Below are 22,413 nucleotides of genomic sequence, written 5' to 3'. Positions count from 1 at the left end.
ACCAAGGCTTGTGAATTTTTGCTAAATGGGACACTGAATAAAATAGGTAGTTCTATTCCTTTTTGAGGCTGTAGGGTCAATGGGTTGTTTATAATCCACTATGACTGTGTCTAGGTCATGGTATTTGAAGGTGGAGGACAACCCTTTCCTTCCACCACTTTTTACCACCAAGTCAGTTACCCATTTTTACACCTGGATGGAGTGTGGAAAGTCACGTTAAGTGCCTTTCCCAAGGGCACAACATCGGTGGCATGTCAGGGGATTCAAAACCGGGACTCCAGGTTGTGGGCCAAACACTAGTACTCCAGCCATTGCTCCAACATTACGCCACTTAATATGCACAATGCATCTTTAGCCTCAGACCAGTCTGTTTTTTTTAGTAAGAATGTCAATCCCAGACAGTTATATAATTTATACTACAGTGCCCTTAACCAAGTGATTACCAAATTAACCCACAGACTAACAGTAACTGTTTTTCATAATTGATGGATGCACATTATAAGTAAGGGTTCTAAAGATAGAGGAAAGGCTGACTACCTAGAAATGTCACGTTGAAGGCTTAAGTTCTTTCAATGAATCAGATAAAAAACTAATTTAAAAGTTCCATGGCGTAATGTCATACCTGTGTTCCTTGCCTTCGTTTCTACAGTAAGCCAAAAACTGGTTCAACCTTTTACAATTGCTAGCTCCATCAAATATACTGATTTGGGTACTTTGCCCCTTGTACAATCATGATTGTCATGCCATTCATTCTCTGACTGAGGGACATTGTAATTTATCATGCTAGTCGCAGATAGCCCAGCGTGATAGTGGTCACCTAATCTTGTACCGTGTCATCAAATGTCATCTAAGAATTCAATAATTGTATTCCCTTCCCTCAATAATGTTTGCCTTCTTGTACTGTGTCATCAAATGTCATCTAAGAATTCAATAACTCAAAAAACAGTCTTCCCTTCCTTGATATATAATGTTTGCCTTCTTGTACTGTGTCGTCAAATGTCTGATCTAAGAATTCACTTACACTGTATAATGTCTTCCCTCCCCTGATATATAATGTTCACCTTCTTGTACCGTGTCATCAAATGTCATCTAACAATTCAATAACTGTATTCCCTTCCCTCAATAATGTTTGCCTTCTTGTACTGTGTCATCAAATGTCATCAAAGAATTGAATAAGTGTCTTCCCTTCCCTCAATAATGTTCACCTTCTTGTACTGTGTCATCAAATGTCATCTAAGAATTGAATAAGTGTCTTCCCTTCCCTCAATAATGTTCACCTTCTTGTACCGTGTCATCAAATGTCATCTAAGAATTCAATAACTGTATTCCCTTCCCTCAATAATGTTTGCCTTCTTGTACCGTGTCATCAAATGTCATCTAAGAATTCAATAACTGTATTCCCTTCCCTCAATAATGTTTGCCTTCTTGTACTGTGTCATCAAATGTCATCTAAGAATTGAATAAGTGTCTTCCCTTCCCTCAATATTGTTCACCTTCTTGTACTGTGTCATCAAATGTCATCTAAGAATTGAATAAGTGTCTTCCCTTCCCTCAATGTTGTTCACCTTCTTGTACTGTGTCATCAAATGCCATCTAAGAATTGAATAAGTGTCTTCCCTTCCCTCAATAATGTTCACCTTCTTGTACCGTGTCATCAAATGTCATCTAAGAATTCAATAACTGTATTCCCTTCCCTCAATAATGTTCGCCTTCTTGTACTGTGTCATCAAATGTCATCTAAGAATTAAGTGTCTTCCCTTCCCTCAATAATGTTTGCCCTCTTGTACTGAGTCATCAAATGTCATCTCAGAATTCAATAATAATTGTATTCCCTTCCCTCAATATTGTTTGCCTTCTTGTACTGAGTCATCAAATGTCATCTCAGAATTCAATAACTGTCTTCCCTTGTAGGTGGATTCATGATTACCAAGACGCCTGCATCGATAAGCTGGAGAGGTTCCTTCGCGGAGAAGACGTCTCAAAGAGGGGGCGGCTCAGCAAGATGAGTAGTAAAGACGAAGAAGTATTTGACACGCCGCGGTACCGACTCCACAGGATGGGCAGCAGTGATAGCATATGAGTGGAATGTCAATAGTTGGATGACTGATGTGTGATCATCTTTCCCCTGTCAACTTGAACTTACATGAGTGTACACTGTGCTAGCACTGCTGTTCTGGGGTATGTTTTACTGGCGATGATGGCATGGCAACCTTACTAGAACATACTGTTAGGGCTTAGAACCTCCTGTTGAATCCCAAATGGGTAGAGATGGTAGCCACAGTGTGGCATTTGTTATGGTCCTTCATTTGTACTTTAGGCCACACCAATTTTATATTGGGGTTCCCTGATTTAAAAGAAAATGACTTTAAAACGGAATGTGCATGAGGGTCTGAGGTGTATGTGTATGTTTTGGTGCTTTCTATAGTTTTAGGGAGTGAATGCAGTCATAACAGAAGCTATACCCCACAGCCCTCTGTTTTCATTATTTCTTGCTCCATCTTTAGTTCAAAATGTCTGAGAAATATAGTTGGTTTGGCCAATAAATATAGAACTAAGAGAGACAAACAGAAATGCATGGTGTGTGATATGAAGGGGACCATATTTATTGGATGAAACTTACACACACAGACTTAAGTTGACTCATGCATGCATTTTGCACTTGAAAGGAGCCGAGGCTTAAATTGACAGTAATTACTTCGAGAGAGATTAAACATAGTAATTGCACTGGAAATCTGTATTTCCGTTGTAGAGATCAATTGTGATGTTTATTTCTTGAAGCATTAGTCTTAAATCCCTTGTGATTTTCACCTTGTTCATTGGGTTCAGTTCAGTTGACAATTTGTATGAACATCAAAGCCTTACAGTCTTAATCCCCAATCTCATCACTGGATGCGTTGACGGTGTTGCTGCATCCTTAACTGGATTTAACTGGATTTATGGTACCCTTGACCAGGGCTGTCTCCAGCTTTGAATATTTTTCCGTCACACTCATTGTTTGGAAGCCCATGTTGTTGATTTTCATCGTTAAATCTATTTAAAGCTTACAAAAATACATTTTCATTGATTTCATGTCATTAAGTTCTCTTGGACGGACAGGGTAAAAAAAATGTCGTCCCAACGAGCAAATTTTCGTTGGGGGATGGGTCCTGGAGACAGCCCTGCCTTTGACTTTATATTATGGGAACATAATGTAAAACGTACAAGTATATTAACTAAAAAGACAACAGAACACACAAAGCATAACAAGCTTTGTTTACTATCAATGGAATTCGTTGAGTGCGCTGTCAAATTGCTCGGACGTGTGCAGCAAGGTCACCACCATGCAGGGGGTCACGTGAAGGTAGCAGGAAAGGACAATCATATTATTAAGTTGTTTTTGTGAGCAATCAATAGTGGACTTTTTTGTCAGCAGTTGACAAAGCAGTGAATGCACAAAGACACGATTTCAATCAACATGACGATATTTTATTAACCACAAATAGTCACTCTGTTATACCACCAACATCAGAAACATCATACATGTATCCAATAAATTAGATTACTATTATATGATAATCATATATCTATGCAGTTTGCACATAACTGGACCTGCTGACATACTGCAGTTTCAGTTTATGTTTTTTGTTGCACGATCATTGAATCTAGATTATAATTTTATGACAAACAAAACTTGTCTTGTACATGTCTGTAGTATATACTATATAATTTGTCAGTTTTCTAAAGCTCACATGCCAATATCTGTGTGCTTTTTGCCATTCAGTAATGCAATAGGGAAATGCAATTTGATTAACATCTAATTTATTTCAATTTGGCACGTTGTGTTTCTTTATGTTAACGTTGATGTCAATGTTAAAGAAATTTCACCCAATCACCAGTCTGTGGACTGCAAACTGAAGTAGTCATGGCACAAAGGTAGAGAACAACTACAAGTTTACAAGAAAAACTAGAATTGTGTGCAACAATGAACTTATACAAACCAGCATCAATAATATACAATTAATAGTTTGCCTTCCACAACGGATGGCCGTCAAAAGTACATGTAATACAGATGACAAAATTCAATTTACATGCACTTGTACTTGACATTGTACATAATTCCACTATAATTGCAATTTAGGATACCAATGGCTTCACAGATAACTTGGTTAATATTAGACAGTGTGTCAACAGCAGAAGAGATAACATCACACTCAAAGTTAACTATGTAAAGTAAATATTATGTACAATTAGAAATATCACTGCTTTTTGTGTCAAAATATGAATTGTGAAAATCATTATAATTTGCATTATTGTTTAGCTTTGACAGCATATAGCTAGTCAACTCTATGCAAATGTATAATTGTGTTCTAGATATCAGGTAATTACTGTAACAGCAAATAAAAAAAAATTAAAGTAATTCAGTAACAGTGATATTTAGATATCTCCAGCTATAGATATTTGCAGCAAATTCTAGACAAAAGTCTAATGATATTCTAAAAGAAAGGAGGCAAAATGCTAGATTCACATGACAGTATATTAGTTTAACTTAGTTTACCACGTGGGAACTCAGAGAGTTTACATTAATGTTGCAATGACCAAATCCAAGCTTGAAAGTTGTGTCTTAGTTTGGTACACTGTTTTGTGGCATGCCTACTGCTGCCTTGTACATTGATTGATCGTGTGTAGACTCCAATTAAACATGACGAAAAAGCACTTTGGGAGTGTAAGTCCTTTTCACTTTTACATATACAAAAGAATCACAAAGATATCCGTGTATAATGTCTCTGAGTTATTCTGTTCATGCACACCAACAGTGCGCGCGCACATATACACACAGGCACGCACACGCGCACGTACACAGGGAAATTCTGGATTAAATAGACTGTCTTCTTTCCAGGGACTTGTAACGTTACTGTTAGTCAAGATGATATTTTATAGAGTATTTTGAAACAGGTGTATGTATTATCGTGTGAAATACTTGATCACAAATGAGATGTATGGAGTGAAAGTCATCTTAACTACCTTCAAAAGAGTATTAAAATGATTTGGGCTGAAGAAAAGGACGTTGTATCTCTAGAATATCATCAAAATGCTCGCCCGGCAAGTACGTCGAACCCATGGTTACATAGCCACTGAAAACATAGCCACCGGGGAAATAGTATTCTGAGCAGATACATAACGTTACATGCCTATCATTGAGGAAAAGTACAGCACAGAATGCTTATACGTCAGAACTATCAGCTACTTGACTGTCAAGGCCAATATGACTGCATCGAAAAGCACTTATCGATTGACCTTCACACTACTTAGGTGTCATCGTGTACATTTGGCCCCCATTACACCTTAACGTAGCGGGTTAAGCAGCAGTTACAAGTCAAAGAGGGAAACGTAACATAGTTTGGCTGCTGCCCAAGTCCATACTTCACGGAGCTACTTGCCATGGGATGGCATCACGTGTAATCTATGTCTTGTGACTAAAAGCTTGTGTTCACTAACTGGTTGTGACATTTGTTTGGGCTGCATGCCGGTACGGTAAAATCTAAATTATTATGTATCACGAGAGTGTATGTCTATGGGTTTTGTGTGATTGTGATTTGAACTATGAGAAAACACCACTGGCTGGATTGCCATGGAAAGTGCCATATTCTTGATCCTCGTGCGTTCCAGACACACACTTGACTTGCCATTTAGACTTATTTGAATCATTTTAATTTAATCTTTTAATTTCCTTTTAAGTTTGCATGATAGGAACTTAAAAGTGAGTTGTGGAATTTGGCATACATACATTGTGGTAGATCATACATTTGTCTTTTAACTCTATGGCCACAACACACATAGCCTTATGTCCTTAGATTTGAAGAATTTTCAATGAGTTATTCCAAAGGGCGGTGCATGTTCGGTGTCTTTGTGTGCTTTGGTAGAATGATCCTGGAAATTTTAGAGCTTGGGGAATTATTCCAGGTCGGACACCTTATTGAGATCTGAAATTCCTTTGAAGTGTTTGTGTGTATATGGATATATGTCATGTATCTTGATTGTCGGCCAGAATTGGGGATTTTGTCGATTATTTGTAAGTAAAACCTGTATCTTAGAGCGTCGTCTCTTGAACATTATTGGGAGTTATGACTACGGTGGTCACGACACGCTTCACCCTATTCCCATTGCCATTGATGGCATTCACTCTCATGCTTGTCAAAGGGCTGGAGTGTGCAGTGGCAGTGCCATTCTGTACTTCGTCCACTGCTCTGTCCCGACGGACCATGGTCACGGCCAGTGACGCTGGCCGTGACCCCGAGCCCAGTCGAAACGTCTGCCTGAAATGCTGCCTGAAGTTCGTTGTAAAGAGTCCGTACACAAGCGGGTTGATGAAGCTGTTAGCATAGGCGACCAGGTGGGCAATCGGGTAGCCGTAGTGGTGGAGATTAGCCTTCTGCTGAAGGCTCAGGTTTCCGAAGTCCTCCAGTAACCAGGAGATGTAGAGCGGCATCCAGGTCGTTGCGAACACCACGACGAGTGCGATGGCCATACGGACGACTCTCATCCTGCAGGCTGAGACGCCGACGGGGACCGATGATGTCTTCCCGCTTGCGGTGCTCCGCAGGCTGCCGTCAGCGCCTCCCGGACGTGGCTTGAACCAGACTTTGGTTGCGATCTTGAAGTACAGTAAGCTGATTGTCACCAAGGGCACGACATAGCACAGGCTAAACAACGCGGCCGTGTAGCCCTGCCGTGAAGCCTCAGATGACCAGAACTCGCCGCAGATGTGGAGGGTGTGGTTCTCGTACAGCACCTCTTTCTCGTACGACACGACTGCCTGAGGAGCCATGATGGCTGCCGAGGCGATCCACACCCCAAGGATCACCAGCAGTGTCTGCTTCTTCGTCAATCGCTCTTTCTGCGGATGAATGATGACAACGTATCTGGAGAAACACACAGAATGTTCATAGAAATGATGAGACGTTATGTAACAGTGTGGTTCAAGCACCCCTTACTGACCAGTCTAACCGGTCCGGACCTTTTAGCCTAGTGGGTCAGTAAGTGGCGCTTGAACCACAGGTTACAGTTAATTTTAAGGTAACTCAGTTATACAAGTATCGCATTGTAAATTTAGACAATACAAGTTTGAAGCTCGATGAAGTTCAACTTCGATGTGCAGTTCTTAGATACCATGAAACATCGGCAGTGGTTAATGTTTGTGTGAGTTTGCTTGCTAATATATATTTGATTATGCTGACGGATATATTATAAATAACACTACTGTACTTTATTTGTAACTTGCCTTGCTTTAGCTAATACCAGATTAGTTGATAGGCTGGAGCTCATCATTGTTGAATAGCGGAAACGAAATTAGAAAAGTGACTACAGAAAGATTGAACCTATCGTCCATTTTATCCAGCATTGTTACTGATTGTGTAACATAGCACGCACTTGCTTCAAAGAAACAGACATCATAGTGGCAATCTGAGGAAGAGCAATTGTCCGTAAAAGTCATTTACGTAACAGTAAGATACCAATGATGTAACGGTCCCTCTGGCCGACTGAAATTGACGATACATACATTTCACTCGAGCCAAGAGCAATTCAATATAACATCTGATAGTGGACACCGCGCTATAAATTTTGTTTCGCGTTGTAGCAATTCATTAAATGTTTGACTTTGAGGAAATTGATCAAATTAAACAAGCGTGGCATACCTCATCCAGATAACCGACCAACTGCAAGCTTTTAAGAGTTTATTGTCGACAGCAAAGTATTACACTCTTTTCGGTTGGATTTTGATAATAATCATTATACGGTCGTATTTAGATCCTGCCTTAATGACCTTATTTCTAATTTCTCTCGATGTTGATTCTTATCATCAAATTTCTAGGAACGGTTTCATAAAACACACCTAAATGTAAATGCATTAAACATATCGTTGATATCACCAGCTATCATGTGCTTTGGTCGAATAATCCTGGCAATTTTAGAGATTGGGGAATTATTCCAGACCGAACACCTTTTTGTGATCTTAAATTCCTTTGGAGTCTTCGTATGTGTAGATATGTATGCCATTTATCTTTATTGTTGGCCAGAATTGTGGATTTTGTCGATTATTTGTGATCTAAAGGAAAAACATATATCTAAGAGTGTCGTCTCTGGAACATTATTGGGACTTCTGACTACGGTGGTCACGACACGTTTCACCCTGTTCCCATTGCCATTCACGGCATTCACTTTGAGGCTTGTCATAGGGCTGGAGAATGCTTTTAAGAGTTTATCGTCGACAGCAGAGTATTACACTCTTCTCGGTTGGATTTTCATTAAGGGGGTGATGATAATAATCATTATACGGTCGTATTCAGATCTTGCCTTAATGACCTTAATTCTAATTTCTCTCGACGTTGATTCTTATCATAAATTTTCTAGGAACGGTTTCATAAAACACACGTAAACGTAGATGCATAAAACATATCGTTGATATCAGCAGCTGACAAAAGACCCTGTAATCAGCCCTTTGAGCCTGTAATCGCCCTGCTCAAAAATCAAATCACAACATACACGTCAGTTCCACAGACTCAATTTGCCTCAATTACCTTGCACCACGTCCTGCATTGACGACGATTGTTGGTTAGTTAAAGAATATTTGTCCCACGCCTACCGGTGCATGAAGCGGTGCCCGTCTCCGTTTTATGTTATACCTTATCACTTCAGCAGAGTGCAAGTACTTAAGTCATCTGGTAGATTGGCGTCAAAAATAGTCTCTATGAATTGGTGAGATGAGAAGATGAGAGGAAAGGGAGCATTAGAAGTTGCTGCACGTTTGTCCACAATGTTCATTCATAACGACGGCCTGGCCTTTGCCGTCGTTGCATTGACAAGGCGTTTGGTGCTGTTATTAACCTGATGCGCGACACCTTTCACGGAATGGGTGTCATCCAGCAGACCCAGTTATTACCTTCGCTGACTGGAACGACGTTGAAAACTCGCAAAGGGTCAATAGATTTTATCTATGATTGAAGAGATTACGGTTTTAATGGAGGTTCAAACCGTTCACTTCATGATTGACAGGAGATTGGCAGTTCGGCTCCGTGGTGTGTCATTTGGCGAGTTGTTATTAAAGTGCCCAGTCAATCTGCATTAAATCAGATAGGCCCTTCGGCGTTGAAAATGAGCGGCCTTGCAAAGGCATCATAACAAAAAGTCACGGAGTCAGCTTAAAATGTTTCCCAACACCAGAGCTTGTGGCACGGAGAAACTTTGACAGGATTGTAAGAAAATGTAGAACAGACAACTGAGGTGAAGCATGGTGTTTTTGTTTTCAAGTAGCTAACAGTAGTGACGTGCGGCTTCCCTGCGGCTCGCGTTTTCAGCAAAGTACACAAGAACACCTACTCTCAATACGTGCGTTGGGTTCTTTTGGTACAGAGCTTTGGCTTCCCCATACACGGAACTGCTGACTATACGTCCCTATCCGAAATGACAAAATCATTGGGCTACCTGCTGACTCTCCCCCTTATCTAGCAAGCAGACGCGAGAGAGCTACCCGGAGAACTCTTGAAAACATCCTGCAGGACAGCACTTATTCTCTCAGGACTACCCCCTCAGACAATCACTACAACCTCCGTAGGGAAAGACGCCATCAATCACTTGGGGAACACTTGGAGAACACTTGGAGAACACTTGGAGAACACTTGAAAGCATCCTGCAGGACAGCACTTATTCTCTCAGGGAATTCATGACTACCCCCCCCCCCCCAGACAATCGCTACAACCTCCGCAGGGGAAGACGCCATTAATCACTTGGGGAACACTTGGAGAACACTTGGAGAACAATTGGAGAACACTTGAAAACATCCTGCAGGACAGCACTCATGACTACCCCCCCCCCCCCCCCAGACAATCGCTACAACCTCCGCAGGTTAAGACGCCATCAATCAACGATCAGCAAAAGCAAAAGACATTCAATGTCCTTCATACCATGACCCCTACGGTAACGACTCTCAGTAGCCCACGCATCGAATATCTAACACCTCAGTCTAAGCTAGAGGTTGTAAGAGAACTTTCCGTTGATTTTGCGGAACGTTTACCTTATATATACACGGAGACTTCCCCCAGACTGACCACTTGTAACGAACACTTATAACTTTTTATTCTATATGATTACGTTTTCATAATTATCATATCGTCGTATTACTACGCCTAGAATATTTTAGACTTGTTGCGTACTACAGAGTGATTTTAAATTCGTAGCTGTTTTGATGATTACAGTTAATGTTTATTTATTCTAAGTGTTCCACTGACAGTATGCAGATGAGCATGCAATTCAGCCGTCAGGCTGTCATATGCTTTTTTGTGCAATAAGCCAAAATCTAAGCCCAAACTTTCGTACCTCTGCCCTCTGGATCGAAGGGATGATATGTCAGTAATAATGTCACCTTAATCGGTTAAGCTATGGTCACACTAAACTCACGTCGTACCTACGATGGGGTTTCTTCCGTCATGACAGCGCCGTACGTCGTACGTTTGGGAAAAACCGGGTGCAATAGTTAACACATACAAAGTGGTGGTCACATATAACGTAGGTACATCGTACGATGTTTTTTTTTAGTGTTAGGTACACTAAAAGAAACATCGTACGATGTACCTACGTTATATGTGACCACCAATCGCAGGTAAATCGCAGGTAAATCGCACGTAAAAGTAGCCATCGCCGAGCGTCCTACGTCGAAAAATACAGCTAAAGATGATTTTGAACATGTTCAAAATTTTCCCTCCGTCGCCGTACGATCTTTATTGCCCCCAATACAGACTTCACTACGGCCTTCTTTTTATACCAATGAGGTGAAAAATGTACACATTTCGATCGTTTTCTGATGGTTTCAGTTTTCCCTGATATTGCCGATGTTGTTGAAAAGTGCAGCCACCAGAGCACAGTGGCAACCGTTGTACAGCGTGCCCGCTGAAGAGCCGGCTTTCAAGGCTATTATTTTCCACGTGTCAGATCGAGTATCGCGCGCAGGTGATGCATACGATTGTTTCATGGCTATACACACGTGGGTTCATAATTATATCAGACCTCAGTCCCACCCTGTCTCTACTTTTATTTTGCCAAGAGAACAGTTTGCGGATGGCCCAGAGAAAGAGTATGACAGGCCAGTGGTATTGTCCATCAAAAAGAAAGCACATAATAGGCATGAAACGTCAAACAAAGACTGAAACTGAAAAGAGAGACAGGATAGGACTGAGGTATGATCTAATTATAAACCCAGGTGTATACAGACATAAAGCAATTATATGCGCCTGGTTCTGGACCTGACACGTAGAAAAAAATCTAAACTTGGAAGCAGGCTATTCTACGGGCGCACTGTTTTCTGGTTGCTATTGTCTTATGATGGTTACAATTTGCATCAGCATCGGCAATATATCAGGGTAACTAAAAACATCAGAACATGGTCTAAATTTATGAATTCGTCACCTCATCATTAGATAAAAAGGCCGCAATAAAGCCTAAATATGAGGCTATAAAAATCGTACGACGTTGGATGAAATTTTGAACATTGCCCGACGCTCTGCGATAGCTGATTTTACCTACGATTTACCTGCGATTTACCTGCGATTTACCTGCGTTGTACGGGAAATGCATCGTACGTGCATCGTAGGTACGACGTGAGTTTAGTGTGACCGGGGCTTTACTGTTTTACCAATGCAATCGTGTACGGGCACACTGGGACAGCCCTTAGAAATGGACATCCTTTTGAAATTCACCCACCGTCGTCCGATCTTTCTTTTCAAAGTTAAACAAAAGTATCAGCAGCTATCGTATAATTGCTACCTGGCCAAGTGCTTTACTTCAGGCAGCGTGCATCAGTTTTCCTTATCACTACACACCACCAACGTGAAACTACACTGGCTTTCATGGAGCTTGAGCTCAAAATCCTGCTGTTTTTTCTTTCCAGCTGTTGAGCCGAATACCTCAGCGGAACAACTAGAGACGTCTGGAAATAGAGAAAGATCTGCCGCTGTTTGGTGCAGGTGGCGCATGAAGTAGATATCTATAGTAACGTTACTTTCAACACTCAAGTTCAGTTGGCTGATTACCTACCTGTCAACTGCGATGGATGTCAGTGTGAACACGGACGCTCCAACAGACAGGCCCTGGGCCAAGGCTTTCACTCGACACATGGCGTCACCAAATACATTCTCTGAAAACATAGGAGAGACAACATAAAACGTTAGTTATTATCTTCTTACTGTTATGCAACACAAGTAAGTCACTCATCGAATTTTCGGCTGTGTCCATTGGTCTTCTTTAGGAATTTGACCCACTTTTCTGACGCGCATTGATATTCGGTAGGTCCATGTTACGTAGGATATCGATTGGGGTGCCAGGAAGTCGATACCTACCAGCGTCCTGGTTCAACAAAATACGTGATTTTAAAAGACAAAGGTACGACGTATCATAAGAAATGCATATCAAGCTCGAGACATATGATTTGAAGCATACTGTAAATGTAGAAATGTTCGCGGTAGATGTATGTTCGCGGTTTTCAAGGTAAGCTCTTCGCCGCGAACCTAAGACCACCGCGATCCCCCCTACCGACTTAATTAGCTTGTCTACTATTGTCTCAACCACTAACTTAAAACCACCGCGAACACCCCATTTTCTCCCAATCGCGAAATTAAAACCACGCAAAACTTAAATTCATTACATTCCTCTCCGGTTACTTCTTTTCACATCACCAATGCCGATGTATCGGTGGACAATCTACCACCTTACTCAGAGCAATGCTTTTCTTTTGTTACATAAGACGTTCAGGCGAAAGGGAGTAATTTGTATTCAGAAGGTGACGCTATCTTTTAAACCGTGAGCGACGACATAATCCACGACTTTGATCGACATTTGGTTCTTCTGTCGTTGGCATGATTCCAGGATTATCAAAATGGGCTTGCTTAGTGTGCTTTTATAATTTGTGATTAAGCAGCGGCTGTGTATGCATTGATGATTACGGAATTTATAATGAGGATGAATAATGTAGTTGACATTCGACGAAGCTCATTCGATCTACATTAAGTCTTATACATATAGGGCAAGATTGGACAGACCTACAGTTTGTTTTTTCTTACAATAATGCCGTTCGTAACACGACGTGCCTGCCATGCATATGTCAGATATAACAGTTAGCGTTATGTAGCTTCTGATAGGCATTGAAAATTTGGAGAACATTGAAGTATGCCGCTCATTGTGGTTGTCGAAAAAACATGTGGCGTTACAAAGAACCTAGATTCTCACTTGAGAAAAAAACAAAACAAGACGCGTCAACTGCATATATGGAAACGTTCTTTCCTTCAACAACACATTTAGAAAGGACAACCAAAAATAGCATTGTCATCCTGCCTTGCTCTTTGACGTCACACACGGTACTTCTGACGTCAGACACAGGAAGAACAAGAAATTGATGAGTTTCAAAAGAGGGATTTCTGGTTCATCTTGTCATGTGACTTGTGTCAGACGTCAGAGGTACAGTGTGTGACGTCAAAGAGCAAGTCAGGATGACAATACCATCTTTAGTTGGCTCCAATACCACCCCCTAATACCCAGTTATTTATCAGCCTGGCGAGACAACTCACCGGTACTCTTTAGTGAAATAGATAACAACTTCTTTCAGGTTCTAATTTTTTCTACTAAAACTAGTCACTTTTAAAGAAAGAGAACTAAGTATATGTGTGCTTATGTTCGTGTGTGCGTGATGGGGTGACCTAGAAACGTATACTGTGGAATGTAACCGCAATCGACAGTCCCGTATTTAGCTCTCAAATACACTTAGCGAATAAGCCTGTATACAAGTAGACTCTGAGAAGAGTGGAAGAAAACGTGTAGAAGAAATTAATGGCTTGATTCCGTCCATAGGAATCGCATCCAGAATCGCACAGATGCACTAGTAGAGATCCTGACGGGCCATCTGTGAAAGGGAACGTGTTGGGAAATTGAATATCACTGAATGGGCGGGATGTTCTTCTGACGATAAACCCATACGGCAAATGTTCCCATTTAGCTTACGGCCTACGCTTCTTGATAAGTTACGTGGCAATACCGGGAAGGTCACATATAGGTGAAGATTTGTGAAAATTTCATCCGCGAAATGAAACTTGTGCAATTTAAAGTTACAGGCACGTACAGTTTATATTTCATATAATAAACGTGTCATATTACAACGGTTAACATCGGTGTAACCTTATTAGAATTCCCTGTACGACGTGTGCTGAGAGGGTGAACGAGTAACACACATCAAGCACATCTGTAGGCTCGAAACATCTGTAAGACATGTAATGCGTATCAAGTACATTCATTATGTAGGCTAGAAAGCGTGTGGCACTGTGTTTTTCTAATGAGCTCTAAAGTAGAAATAAAACAAAAAGGAATGAAGGCATCAATAAGATTACTTGTAGAACCAAAGACTGTTTTGATCTGATCGTTTTTGAAAGTGTACTACATGGTTTGTGTCTAAAACTACGTAATTATTGTTGGGCTTGGCTTCGGTTTAAACTTGAAGGTACGCATCGCTTACAGATAAATAACGTTACCAATTATCATCCAATTTATTCAAAATGTATTTACTTAAAACGCACGGACATAGCCAAATGTTTAACCCACGGGAAGTAATATCAGCTCTTCTGAAAAGAAAATACATGGTCTGTAATTTTTTCTCCGCCTGTTTAACGCCGTGTGAGCATGTATTTATACCAGATACTGAGGTCTATGATGAAGAATTGTGATAGGGCTACCCATTATCGTCCTCGTCAGTCTTTCTCCTTCTAGTGCTATATTTGGAGAACATAGGCCAGAAAATAGTACACATCAACCGTCGAAAGTAGTCTACAGACAAATGATAGTAAAGTCACTATGTTTGACCCGCCGCGTGCTTGACGCGATGGAAGAAAACAATGTTGCGCAGTAAATTTCACCGACATGAGCGGCACGTGGCGTTCACGTGATAAACGCATGGCCATAATGTTTTGCCGTGCAAAATGTACCATCGGTGCGGGGGTCGCTAGGTTGTATCAAACCTGCTTAAAACCTCGAATCACCAGGGATAGTCTGATCATCAAAGAAAGGGTTAACGTCAGCTATAGCTATTAAAAGATTTTAGCTATCGTGTCTTATCACCCATGTATTATACAGACTAATTTACGGAAGAGTTTTACAGAAATCTTACATACTTCCATCGACAGTTTGTGGATTTCTAAGACAACGTTCATAAACGTTATGAATTACGTGGATATTCTTCTATGATATCAAGGCGTGATTTGGCGTGTTGTTTTAAGTTGCATATTTTACTACCATTCAGAATATTCAATAAATAGCATCATGATCAGATTGGTAGGTCGAAAGAAAATTATGTTTCTAATGTACAGCGTTTTGGAAACTATATATATATTCAGCTTTAACCCTATTCAGACGGAGGGGGGCTTAACGACGTTGTGCAAGGACTCCCAAACTTGGTGACTTTTCATAGAATTTAGTCGGCAACAATTCTATAATAATATATAAGTTTGGCATTTTTTGTGTTGCCATGGTAAAGGGTTTCTGACAGGCATAACTTGCAACATTCACTAATATTCAGCTTCAACAATGAGGTTTCAAGGTTTTCTTGTTCAACGACACTTGTTTTCCTACATTGTCCACATCATACATATCTTAATGTAGCTGTCATGATTCGATAGTCATAACTTATGCTAATTTGATGCCGTCATCGGTCACAATCCAAGGTGGCGGCCAATCTCATTAGTTTAGGTATAAATAGACTTTTTCCTCTTCAAATTCGTCATTACGTGGTCTGGATCGACTCTGATGCGGCAAGGAGAAGGAAAAGCTATCTAGGCCCTAGAAATAGTACCTTAAGAGATACTGAAGCATTGACCAGATGGGGATGTGTGCATGATAATCATAATAGTCTTTATTGCATATTCCTGCCCAGATTGGCTAAATGCACATCTTGTCAAGACGGCTGAATAATTCAGATTTAGAACGGGGCAGTTGCCCCCTCAAGTCGTGGTTGTCTCAACATGAGTGTGTTTAAAAGCTAGATATATATCTATCAACTATGGCTTGCTTTTTAGAAGATTGAACACTCCGTTTGTATTTTTGAAGTATTTTTAAAACAGAGGAATAAAAGGAATTTTCCCTTATTATTTTGGGATCTCTTAAACGTATATTACTTCCTCTGTTCCTTCTAATAATGTCACCTTGAAACAGAGGGAGTAATTGCTGCCTCATTTGTGCCTCCTCCCTTTCCCATAACTGCCTTTCCTAATCAGTATTTAACAGTTTAGGGTGGAACTCATGGTGAGATAATGACGGGGAAAGTATAGACCTGTGGAGATGATAGACGGCTGAGAGCTTGATGATTGCCAGGAAGCTTGTGGGAGTATTGGAAGTCTCCATGGTCACAGACAGTAGGGAGTCGCCTTAATGTCGATTTAAAGGTTAGAGAGATTCGCAGAAGACGGCAAGTATCTGTCAACAGAGAAGGTCCTACAAGGCTGTCATAGTGAGACTTATGTTTCCTATGTTCATTTCATCATTTGTTAGTTATTCATTATATTACACTTGTATGATAATTGACATTTGTTAAGTTAAATGGAGGAGGGTTTCTTATACGCCTTGCAGGCTTCTTTTCTCCTCCTGCACGTTCTTTTAGATACTTTCAATTATTTCACTGATGTTATTTTATATATGCGCGAATGAACAAAACAAAATAGAACAAGACTACAAAACAGCGTGTTTCATCGATTTGTGGTCAATGCGAAGTGAAGTCGTTGGTCTTGCGGTTAGGTTAGCGACGACAGGATAGACTGCCTTCATCAGGTTGGTAAGTCATAGACAAATATGTTTCCTAAAGACCATGCCTGTACTATACAATCATCCAATAAATTCGGGTAACGTAAACTACCAGGGTCAGTCTGCTACTGACTGTCGTGGTGTTCACATCGGTGGAGGTCTGGCTAAGACTGCGACCAACACAAGTTACTCTTCAAGACATTTTTGAGATGTAGAGACAACAGATAAGGATTTGAAGCATTGCTGTATCTTAAGATTCACCTAATCCAGAATATGAAATAATGACAAGCATGGGTTTCCATGCTCTTACTGGTAATATGAGACATGGATCTACAGTTCTACATGTACGCAGCCCCTGTCTGTACTGGTTTCTCAGACTGACATATTTATACCAGTCAATACTAGCCACATTTCTAGACACACACTAATTCCGCTGTGATAAGTTGCAAACATAAACATAATTAGACACTTTGATACAAGTCTGACAGGGCTGGTTTGAAAGTTGAAATTTGAGCACACGGTTGGTTTTTAAAAAACGGAAAGTTTCGTATTATTGCCTTGATATTGTAACGTTGTTGCAACTACAGTATCTGGGTAATTCTGCATGGTTAGATAATGTTTCCTTGAAAACCAGTAAAAAACATTTTAACCTTTTGGCCAGTGTTATGCTAATCTGCTCCTGCCTCCAATGCTTTCAGCTTGTAGGTAGTCTGCAAGTTTTATGTATTCATGTAGTTACAGGGCTAATTCACCCCTCAAACTGCTGGGAAGGTCACAGCAGGGAGCGCACGTGTACGCCCGGTTCCAGTATAATACACAGGATTGAGAGGTCACGGGTTCCTGACTGCACTGCGCTCGATGTTGTGTCTTTTGGGAAGGGCACGACTTTCCTTACTCCACCCTGGTGTAAATGGATACCTGACTTCAATTAGGGTCTAAGGGGGGTCAAAGGGTTGTGGAAGGAGATACATAGGCTCCGTCTTACAATACCCAAGGCACAGGAGATACCGAGCATCGCTCTTACAAGGGACTACATTTACCACCCTTACCAGCGGGGTGTTCTTAGGGATTTTTTGCAAGGGTATTTTTCTTTGGATGGTCCAGAAATGATAATGTAGTCAGGATGTGAACGTGTTTCTAAACAAGTAGTATTAGGCAAGGGAAATGCAGAACTTGTCTCCAGAACTCATACAACAGGCAGGACATTCAAACATGCATCAATCAGCACCTGGAATGGGCTCCCGGACAGTGTGGTCCGAGACATTAGCACACGGGGCCTTCAATCCTTTAAGACCCGTGCCCATTGCTACCTCTTAAAAATCAAGAACACTTGTCAGCTGCGAACCACTGATTGGTCACTGAACTAAATCGTTATAAGGATTTTCTGTCATAGCATTCATGATAGTATGTATTGTTCACAATAGCATGTTATAGAAAAGAACAATTCATGAAATAGTAACGCTAGACTTTTGTTACCTCTTGTATTTCAAAATGCACTGATATTCCATCAGGACGCACTCAGAGAGAAATAGTACTAGTAGCAGTAGGTGATAATCTCGCACAGTTCCTGTGATCACATCCATATAATCTGCTTAAGCCCAAGGCCAGCTTAAGGGAAATCAATTTGCTACGGCTGAAAATACCTCGCGCACTAGACGCGAAGACATGGGCTTTGGAGATTATTTTCCAAACTGCACTGAGATGGATTGGTATTTATGATGAACTTTGCCATATATATCCAACCATCGCTCCACAGTCCTGAGAATTGGAGTACCACCGCGGTGTTGTTATGAGGTCTTCACGTACACATTTGACCTTATTCATAAATTCTAAATGTTATGATCATCAATCTCTCACTTTTAGTGAAATGCAGCATTAAGTGCCCGTCCCGACTGACCTTAATTGATGGTGGTTGTGCTCATCCTATGGTTGACTAAACATCGCAATACCCAATATGTACTTGTCTCATTTGACGCTGCCAACCATCTCTAATACCAGAGTATTACAATCATCCCCTGAGATATAAAGCCCCTGTCTCACTGGACCCGCGGCACGTTGGCGACCTCGCTGCGTCCTGAATTGGATTTCTGTTACCCTTGACTTTGTAATGGGAATACCATGCAAAACTTACAACTATTACTAAAAAGACAACAAAGCACACAAAGCGTGAAGATATTCGTTTTTTTATCGATGAAATTCGTTGAGCCCGCTGTCAAATCGCTCGGTCGCAGCGAGGTCGCCAACGTGTCGCGGGTCCAGTGAGATAGGGGCTTAAGGATGCCAACTACATGTCTCATGTGGGATTCCTACACAGTATTGTACGTGTCCCAGTACCTGCCACTTACGCTGAATAATTGATGACTATCCTTGCCCTTTTTTCGATGTGTATTCCATTGTTACACAGGGTGGTCTTACAGTGTACCTAACGGCTTTTTCAGCAGCAGGACAGACAGCCTGAAACTGTATAATGGGGCAAAACGCATTAAAAGGGCGCCCTGAGGTCTAATGATGTGCAACCTTGACTGAAAACGATGCATCAATCCGCACTAATGCAGTTATCGGTCCGAACAGACGGGCCTCTATTAGCGTGGTCTGGGTGACCTCCTATGCCCGATGCTGTGTAATTACCCTCTAAAAGGATGTCCTACATTTGGCCGGAGTTTCTGTCCTACGAAACGTCCTCCTTTGGAAAAAGTGATCAAAAATGAAACCGGCCAAGCTATCTATCATGAACACTAGACAAACCGTGTATTGTTAGGGATAGCTTTTCATGCTGTTTTTGGCATCCAATTAAGTAAAACGAGTCATGTTTGTTTAAACTTTCTTCCAGATACAAGATTTCCTGTATAGTAAATCTTGAAATTTAATTTTATTGGCCTACAGCATAATACCCCACCGCTGAAGTATGAACATGTTAAATCAACAACGATTGCAACTGTTCAAAAGAGGTCATTGTTGTTTAAATATAAACAGGATTTAGATCGATACATACTTGTTCCTGACAGAGTGGTATGTGTTCTCCAATGCGAAACAGTGCAAACACGGAAGGTGTGGATTTCAGCTGGGTATTTCTTTCCCACTCAAAGTCCATCATGATGTTATTCTACAAATTTCTCAGAGGGGCATCCGATAAGGGACATAATGGTTCATGAGGACGGTTAGGTTTGTCCTCTCAAAGGTGTTTCTTAACATCCACATTGACAAAAGTGTGACAGTATTTTTTTAGCGTTACCAGTGTGTGTATGAAGTATCTTAAGCTTGGCTTTTTTTCCGAAATGGATTATTTGTATTCCTTTGAATGTTTCATATTTTGTAAACATTACTGACTTGTTAAAGCCCACAATCTATGACATGATCGATTGTCAGTCTCACCATTCTATCTTTCTGAACAATCTGAGCTGTCAGCTCTTCTCGATTCTCTACGCTTCATAGGACTATAATGTTGCTATTAGATCATAATCATTTTAGATATCGTTCCATACTCATAAATCCTATCTCAATTACGTTTTTCTCACGTGTTGGTTGTTAGGTATACTGATTTCTCGTGTGTAGGTAAGAATTAAGTATGCCAAGCCGATCAGACCACGGGTTTTCCTATGTTCTTACACCTTCTTCCAAGCTTGTTTCTTACGGGTAGACTCTGTTCTACAGTATCCCTGGTCATTGGTATTCTGTACCACAAACTTAGGCTTTTTATACCGGACGACTCCAAGGTGGTGTTATCACGCGATTCGAAGGAAAATCAAATCAATCAAGTTTCACTTCCCGCGTGATGCTAGCTTTTGGGCCCGGGCACATATCTTACGAAGGTTGTTAGCTTGATTCTTGTCTTGTTAGATGAGTTGGAAATCTAAATAACATGGAAAATAAGGAAAAATCTTACCAGTGTTCGAAATACACTTTAGAGAATAAGTGCACTGGTGCACCTAATCTAAAAATTTAGGTGCACAGAAAGAATTTTTGGTGCACAACATAAGATAAAGTAGAATGTCAGCAAAATGTGATTGCAAACGTTTACTGCCTCTCCAAAGAATTTCAATCTGTAATTCTTCAGCTAACATCAAGGTTGTATTGTTTTTTTCTGATACTCAAATTTCAGGAATGTTCTGTTTACTAGTGTACAATAGTACTTTTACCCTATAGTCTACAAAGGTGCACTGGTGCACTCACAGTAAAAAAAAAAAAAATCAGGTGCACAAAAGTGCATGTACCGTACACCCAGTATTTCGAGCCCTGCTTACCATATCTTTTACGACACACTCATAGAGAAGGAGTAGATCTTTAGTGTGTGATGTCCAGTGATGTACTTACCGATAAAGATATGGTTGACCAAGGTAAAGGGGATGCAGAAGAACGCTATGAGGAGGTCGCTCAGCGCTAGGTTGAAGATGAAAGTGTTGGTGACCCCCCATAAGTGGCGGTTACGGGCGATGACCACCACCACGATGAGGTTCCCCAACACAGTCCCCACGAAGACCACCGAGTACCCGACGGAGAACAGCGCGATTGCCGGTGCCGTTTGCTTATACATAAGTTCCGGCCACGACTCGCTTACGTTCACGTCCATACTGGCACGCCAACAGTTTCGTCTAGCCCTGTAGCAGCCGTCTCAAATCTTGTAGTGAGCTGGTTTTGCTATCCCTTTGGCGTGTCTTGTTTTTATAGCTTGCCATAGACGCGTTCGTACCTGCGTGCGGTTCTCCCTAGTGATGAAGGACATCCAACACAATGAGCTCTTTCGGCCTCTCTTGATGTCATCAAACGCTACTCCTGATTGGTCACAATATGACTCTATGATACCTGTGCGTATGGTACAACTTCAGAAGAGCATCATCGGCCTTATAAAGTTTCTGCATCCGTCAGTGAAGAAAACAAGGTCCAGGAAAGATCACGATCAAAGAAAAACACGAATCATCTACGTACATGTATAGCATGTTGAAAAACACGCCCGGTATCATGCCAAAGGCGAATGTTAATAGAACTACAGCTTTTCAAAGCGAAACAGGGGTACGATCCGCCGAATGTCACAAACAACAAGGCAAATGTTGTCTGATCCGGGCCTACTAGATCACAGTCAATATGCCGCGATACGCATGCGCGAATCACAGCCCAAGATGCAAATTATAAACGGGCACTGCACACATCACAGAGGTATTTTTCAACACGGCATCGTCTTTTAAGAAATTATTTACTGTGAAAGCTTACTTTAAGTTTAAAGGACATTAACTGAAGCATCAAAACATGGCCTTGACCAGATGCGTGTTTTCAGTACTACAATATCAGAGTGACCATTGTATGTCTACATTCATCTGTTCTCACCAAAATGAAAACAAAACAAAACAAGCTTTGCTGTTCCCGCTGAATGGCTACCACATACAGTTTCATTGATGACAATGAAATCAAAATACCACACCTGGCTGAAATAGTGCATCTGAGAAGCAATACGTATATTACAAATTTTGGTCATCAAATTTCTCGTTGAAAGTGTAATAAGCAAGTATGTTCACCCCACTATTGTTCACCTCACTATTGTTCACCCCTTGATACTTCCATAAAGCTACATACGTCAAGTTGTGTTTATGAAAAGACTACGTCCATATAGGCTTACGGTGA

The 22,413-nt window shown here is 41.0% G+C and overlaps 2 protein-coding genes across 3 annotated transcripts in view; one reads left to right on the top strand and one right to left on the bottom strand.

Annotated features, from left to right (window-relative positions):
- LOC136445148 (NAD(+) hydrolase sarm1-like) overlaps positions 1-4,692 on the top strand; it is a 57,675-nt gene extending 52,983 nt beyond the window's left edge. For both annotated transcript variants that reach the window (XM_066443020.1, XM_066443028.1), the window contains one exon: positions 1,912-4,692. In XM_066443020.1, the coding sequence (XP_066299117.1) occupies positions 1,912-2,080 (169 nt within the window). In that variant the 3' untranslated portion in view covers positions 2,081-4,692. The remainder of the gene's footprint in view (positions 1-1,911) is intronic.
- LOC136445166 (neuropeptide FF receptor 1-like) lies at positions 3,450-21,861 on the bottom strand. Its single transcript, XM_066443038.1, has 3 exons — positions 21,112-21,861; positions 12,064-12,163; positions 3,450-6,899 (listed from the first exon to the last, which is right to left on the bottom strand). Exons 1-3 carry the CDS (start codon positions 21,365-21,367, stop codon positions 6,068-6,070), a joined length of 1,188 nt encoding a protein of 395 aa, XP_066299135.1. The 5' UTR covers positions 21,368-21,861; the 3' UTR covers positions 3,450-6,067.
- Between the last annotated feature and the right edge of the window lie 552 nt (positions 21,862-22,413).

The sequence above is a fragment of the Branchiostoma lanceolatum genome, chromosome 1 (assembly GCF_035083965.1).
Source record: "Branchiostoma lanceolatum isolate klBraLanc5 chromosome 1, klBraLanc5.hap2, whole genome shotgun sequence".
NCBI classification, from domain to species: domain Eukaryota; kingdom Metazoa; phylum Chordata; class Leptocardii; order Amphioxiformes; family Branchiostomatidae; genus Branchiostoma; species Branchiostoma lanceolatum.
This window is presented reverse-complemented; position numbering and strand designations above follow the sequence as displayed.

Excerpts from the sequence above, each read along its gene's own strand:
- LOC136445166 (XM_066443038.1), bottom strand. The coding sequence starts at position 21,367 with ATGGACGTGAACGTAAGCGAGTCGTGGCCGGAACTTATGTATAAGCAA. Across the intron at positions 12,164-21,111 it reads GGTCAACCATATCTTTATCG|AGAATGTATTTGGTGACGCC; the intron begins GTAAGTACATCA and ends CTATGTTTTCAG. Across the intron at positions 6,900-12,063 it reads ACATCCATCGCAGTTGACAG|ATACGTTGTCATCATTCATC; the intron begins GTAGGTAATCAG and ends GTGTTTCTCCAG.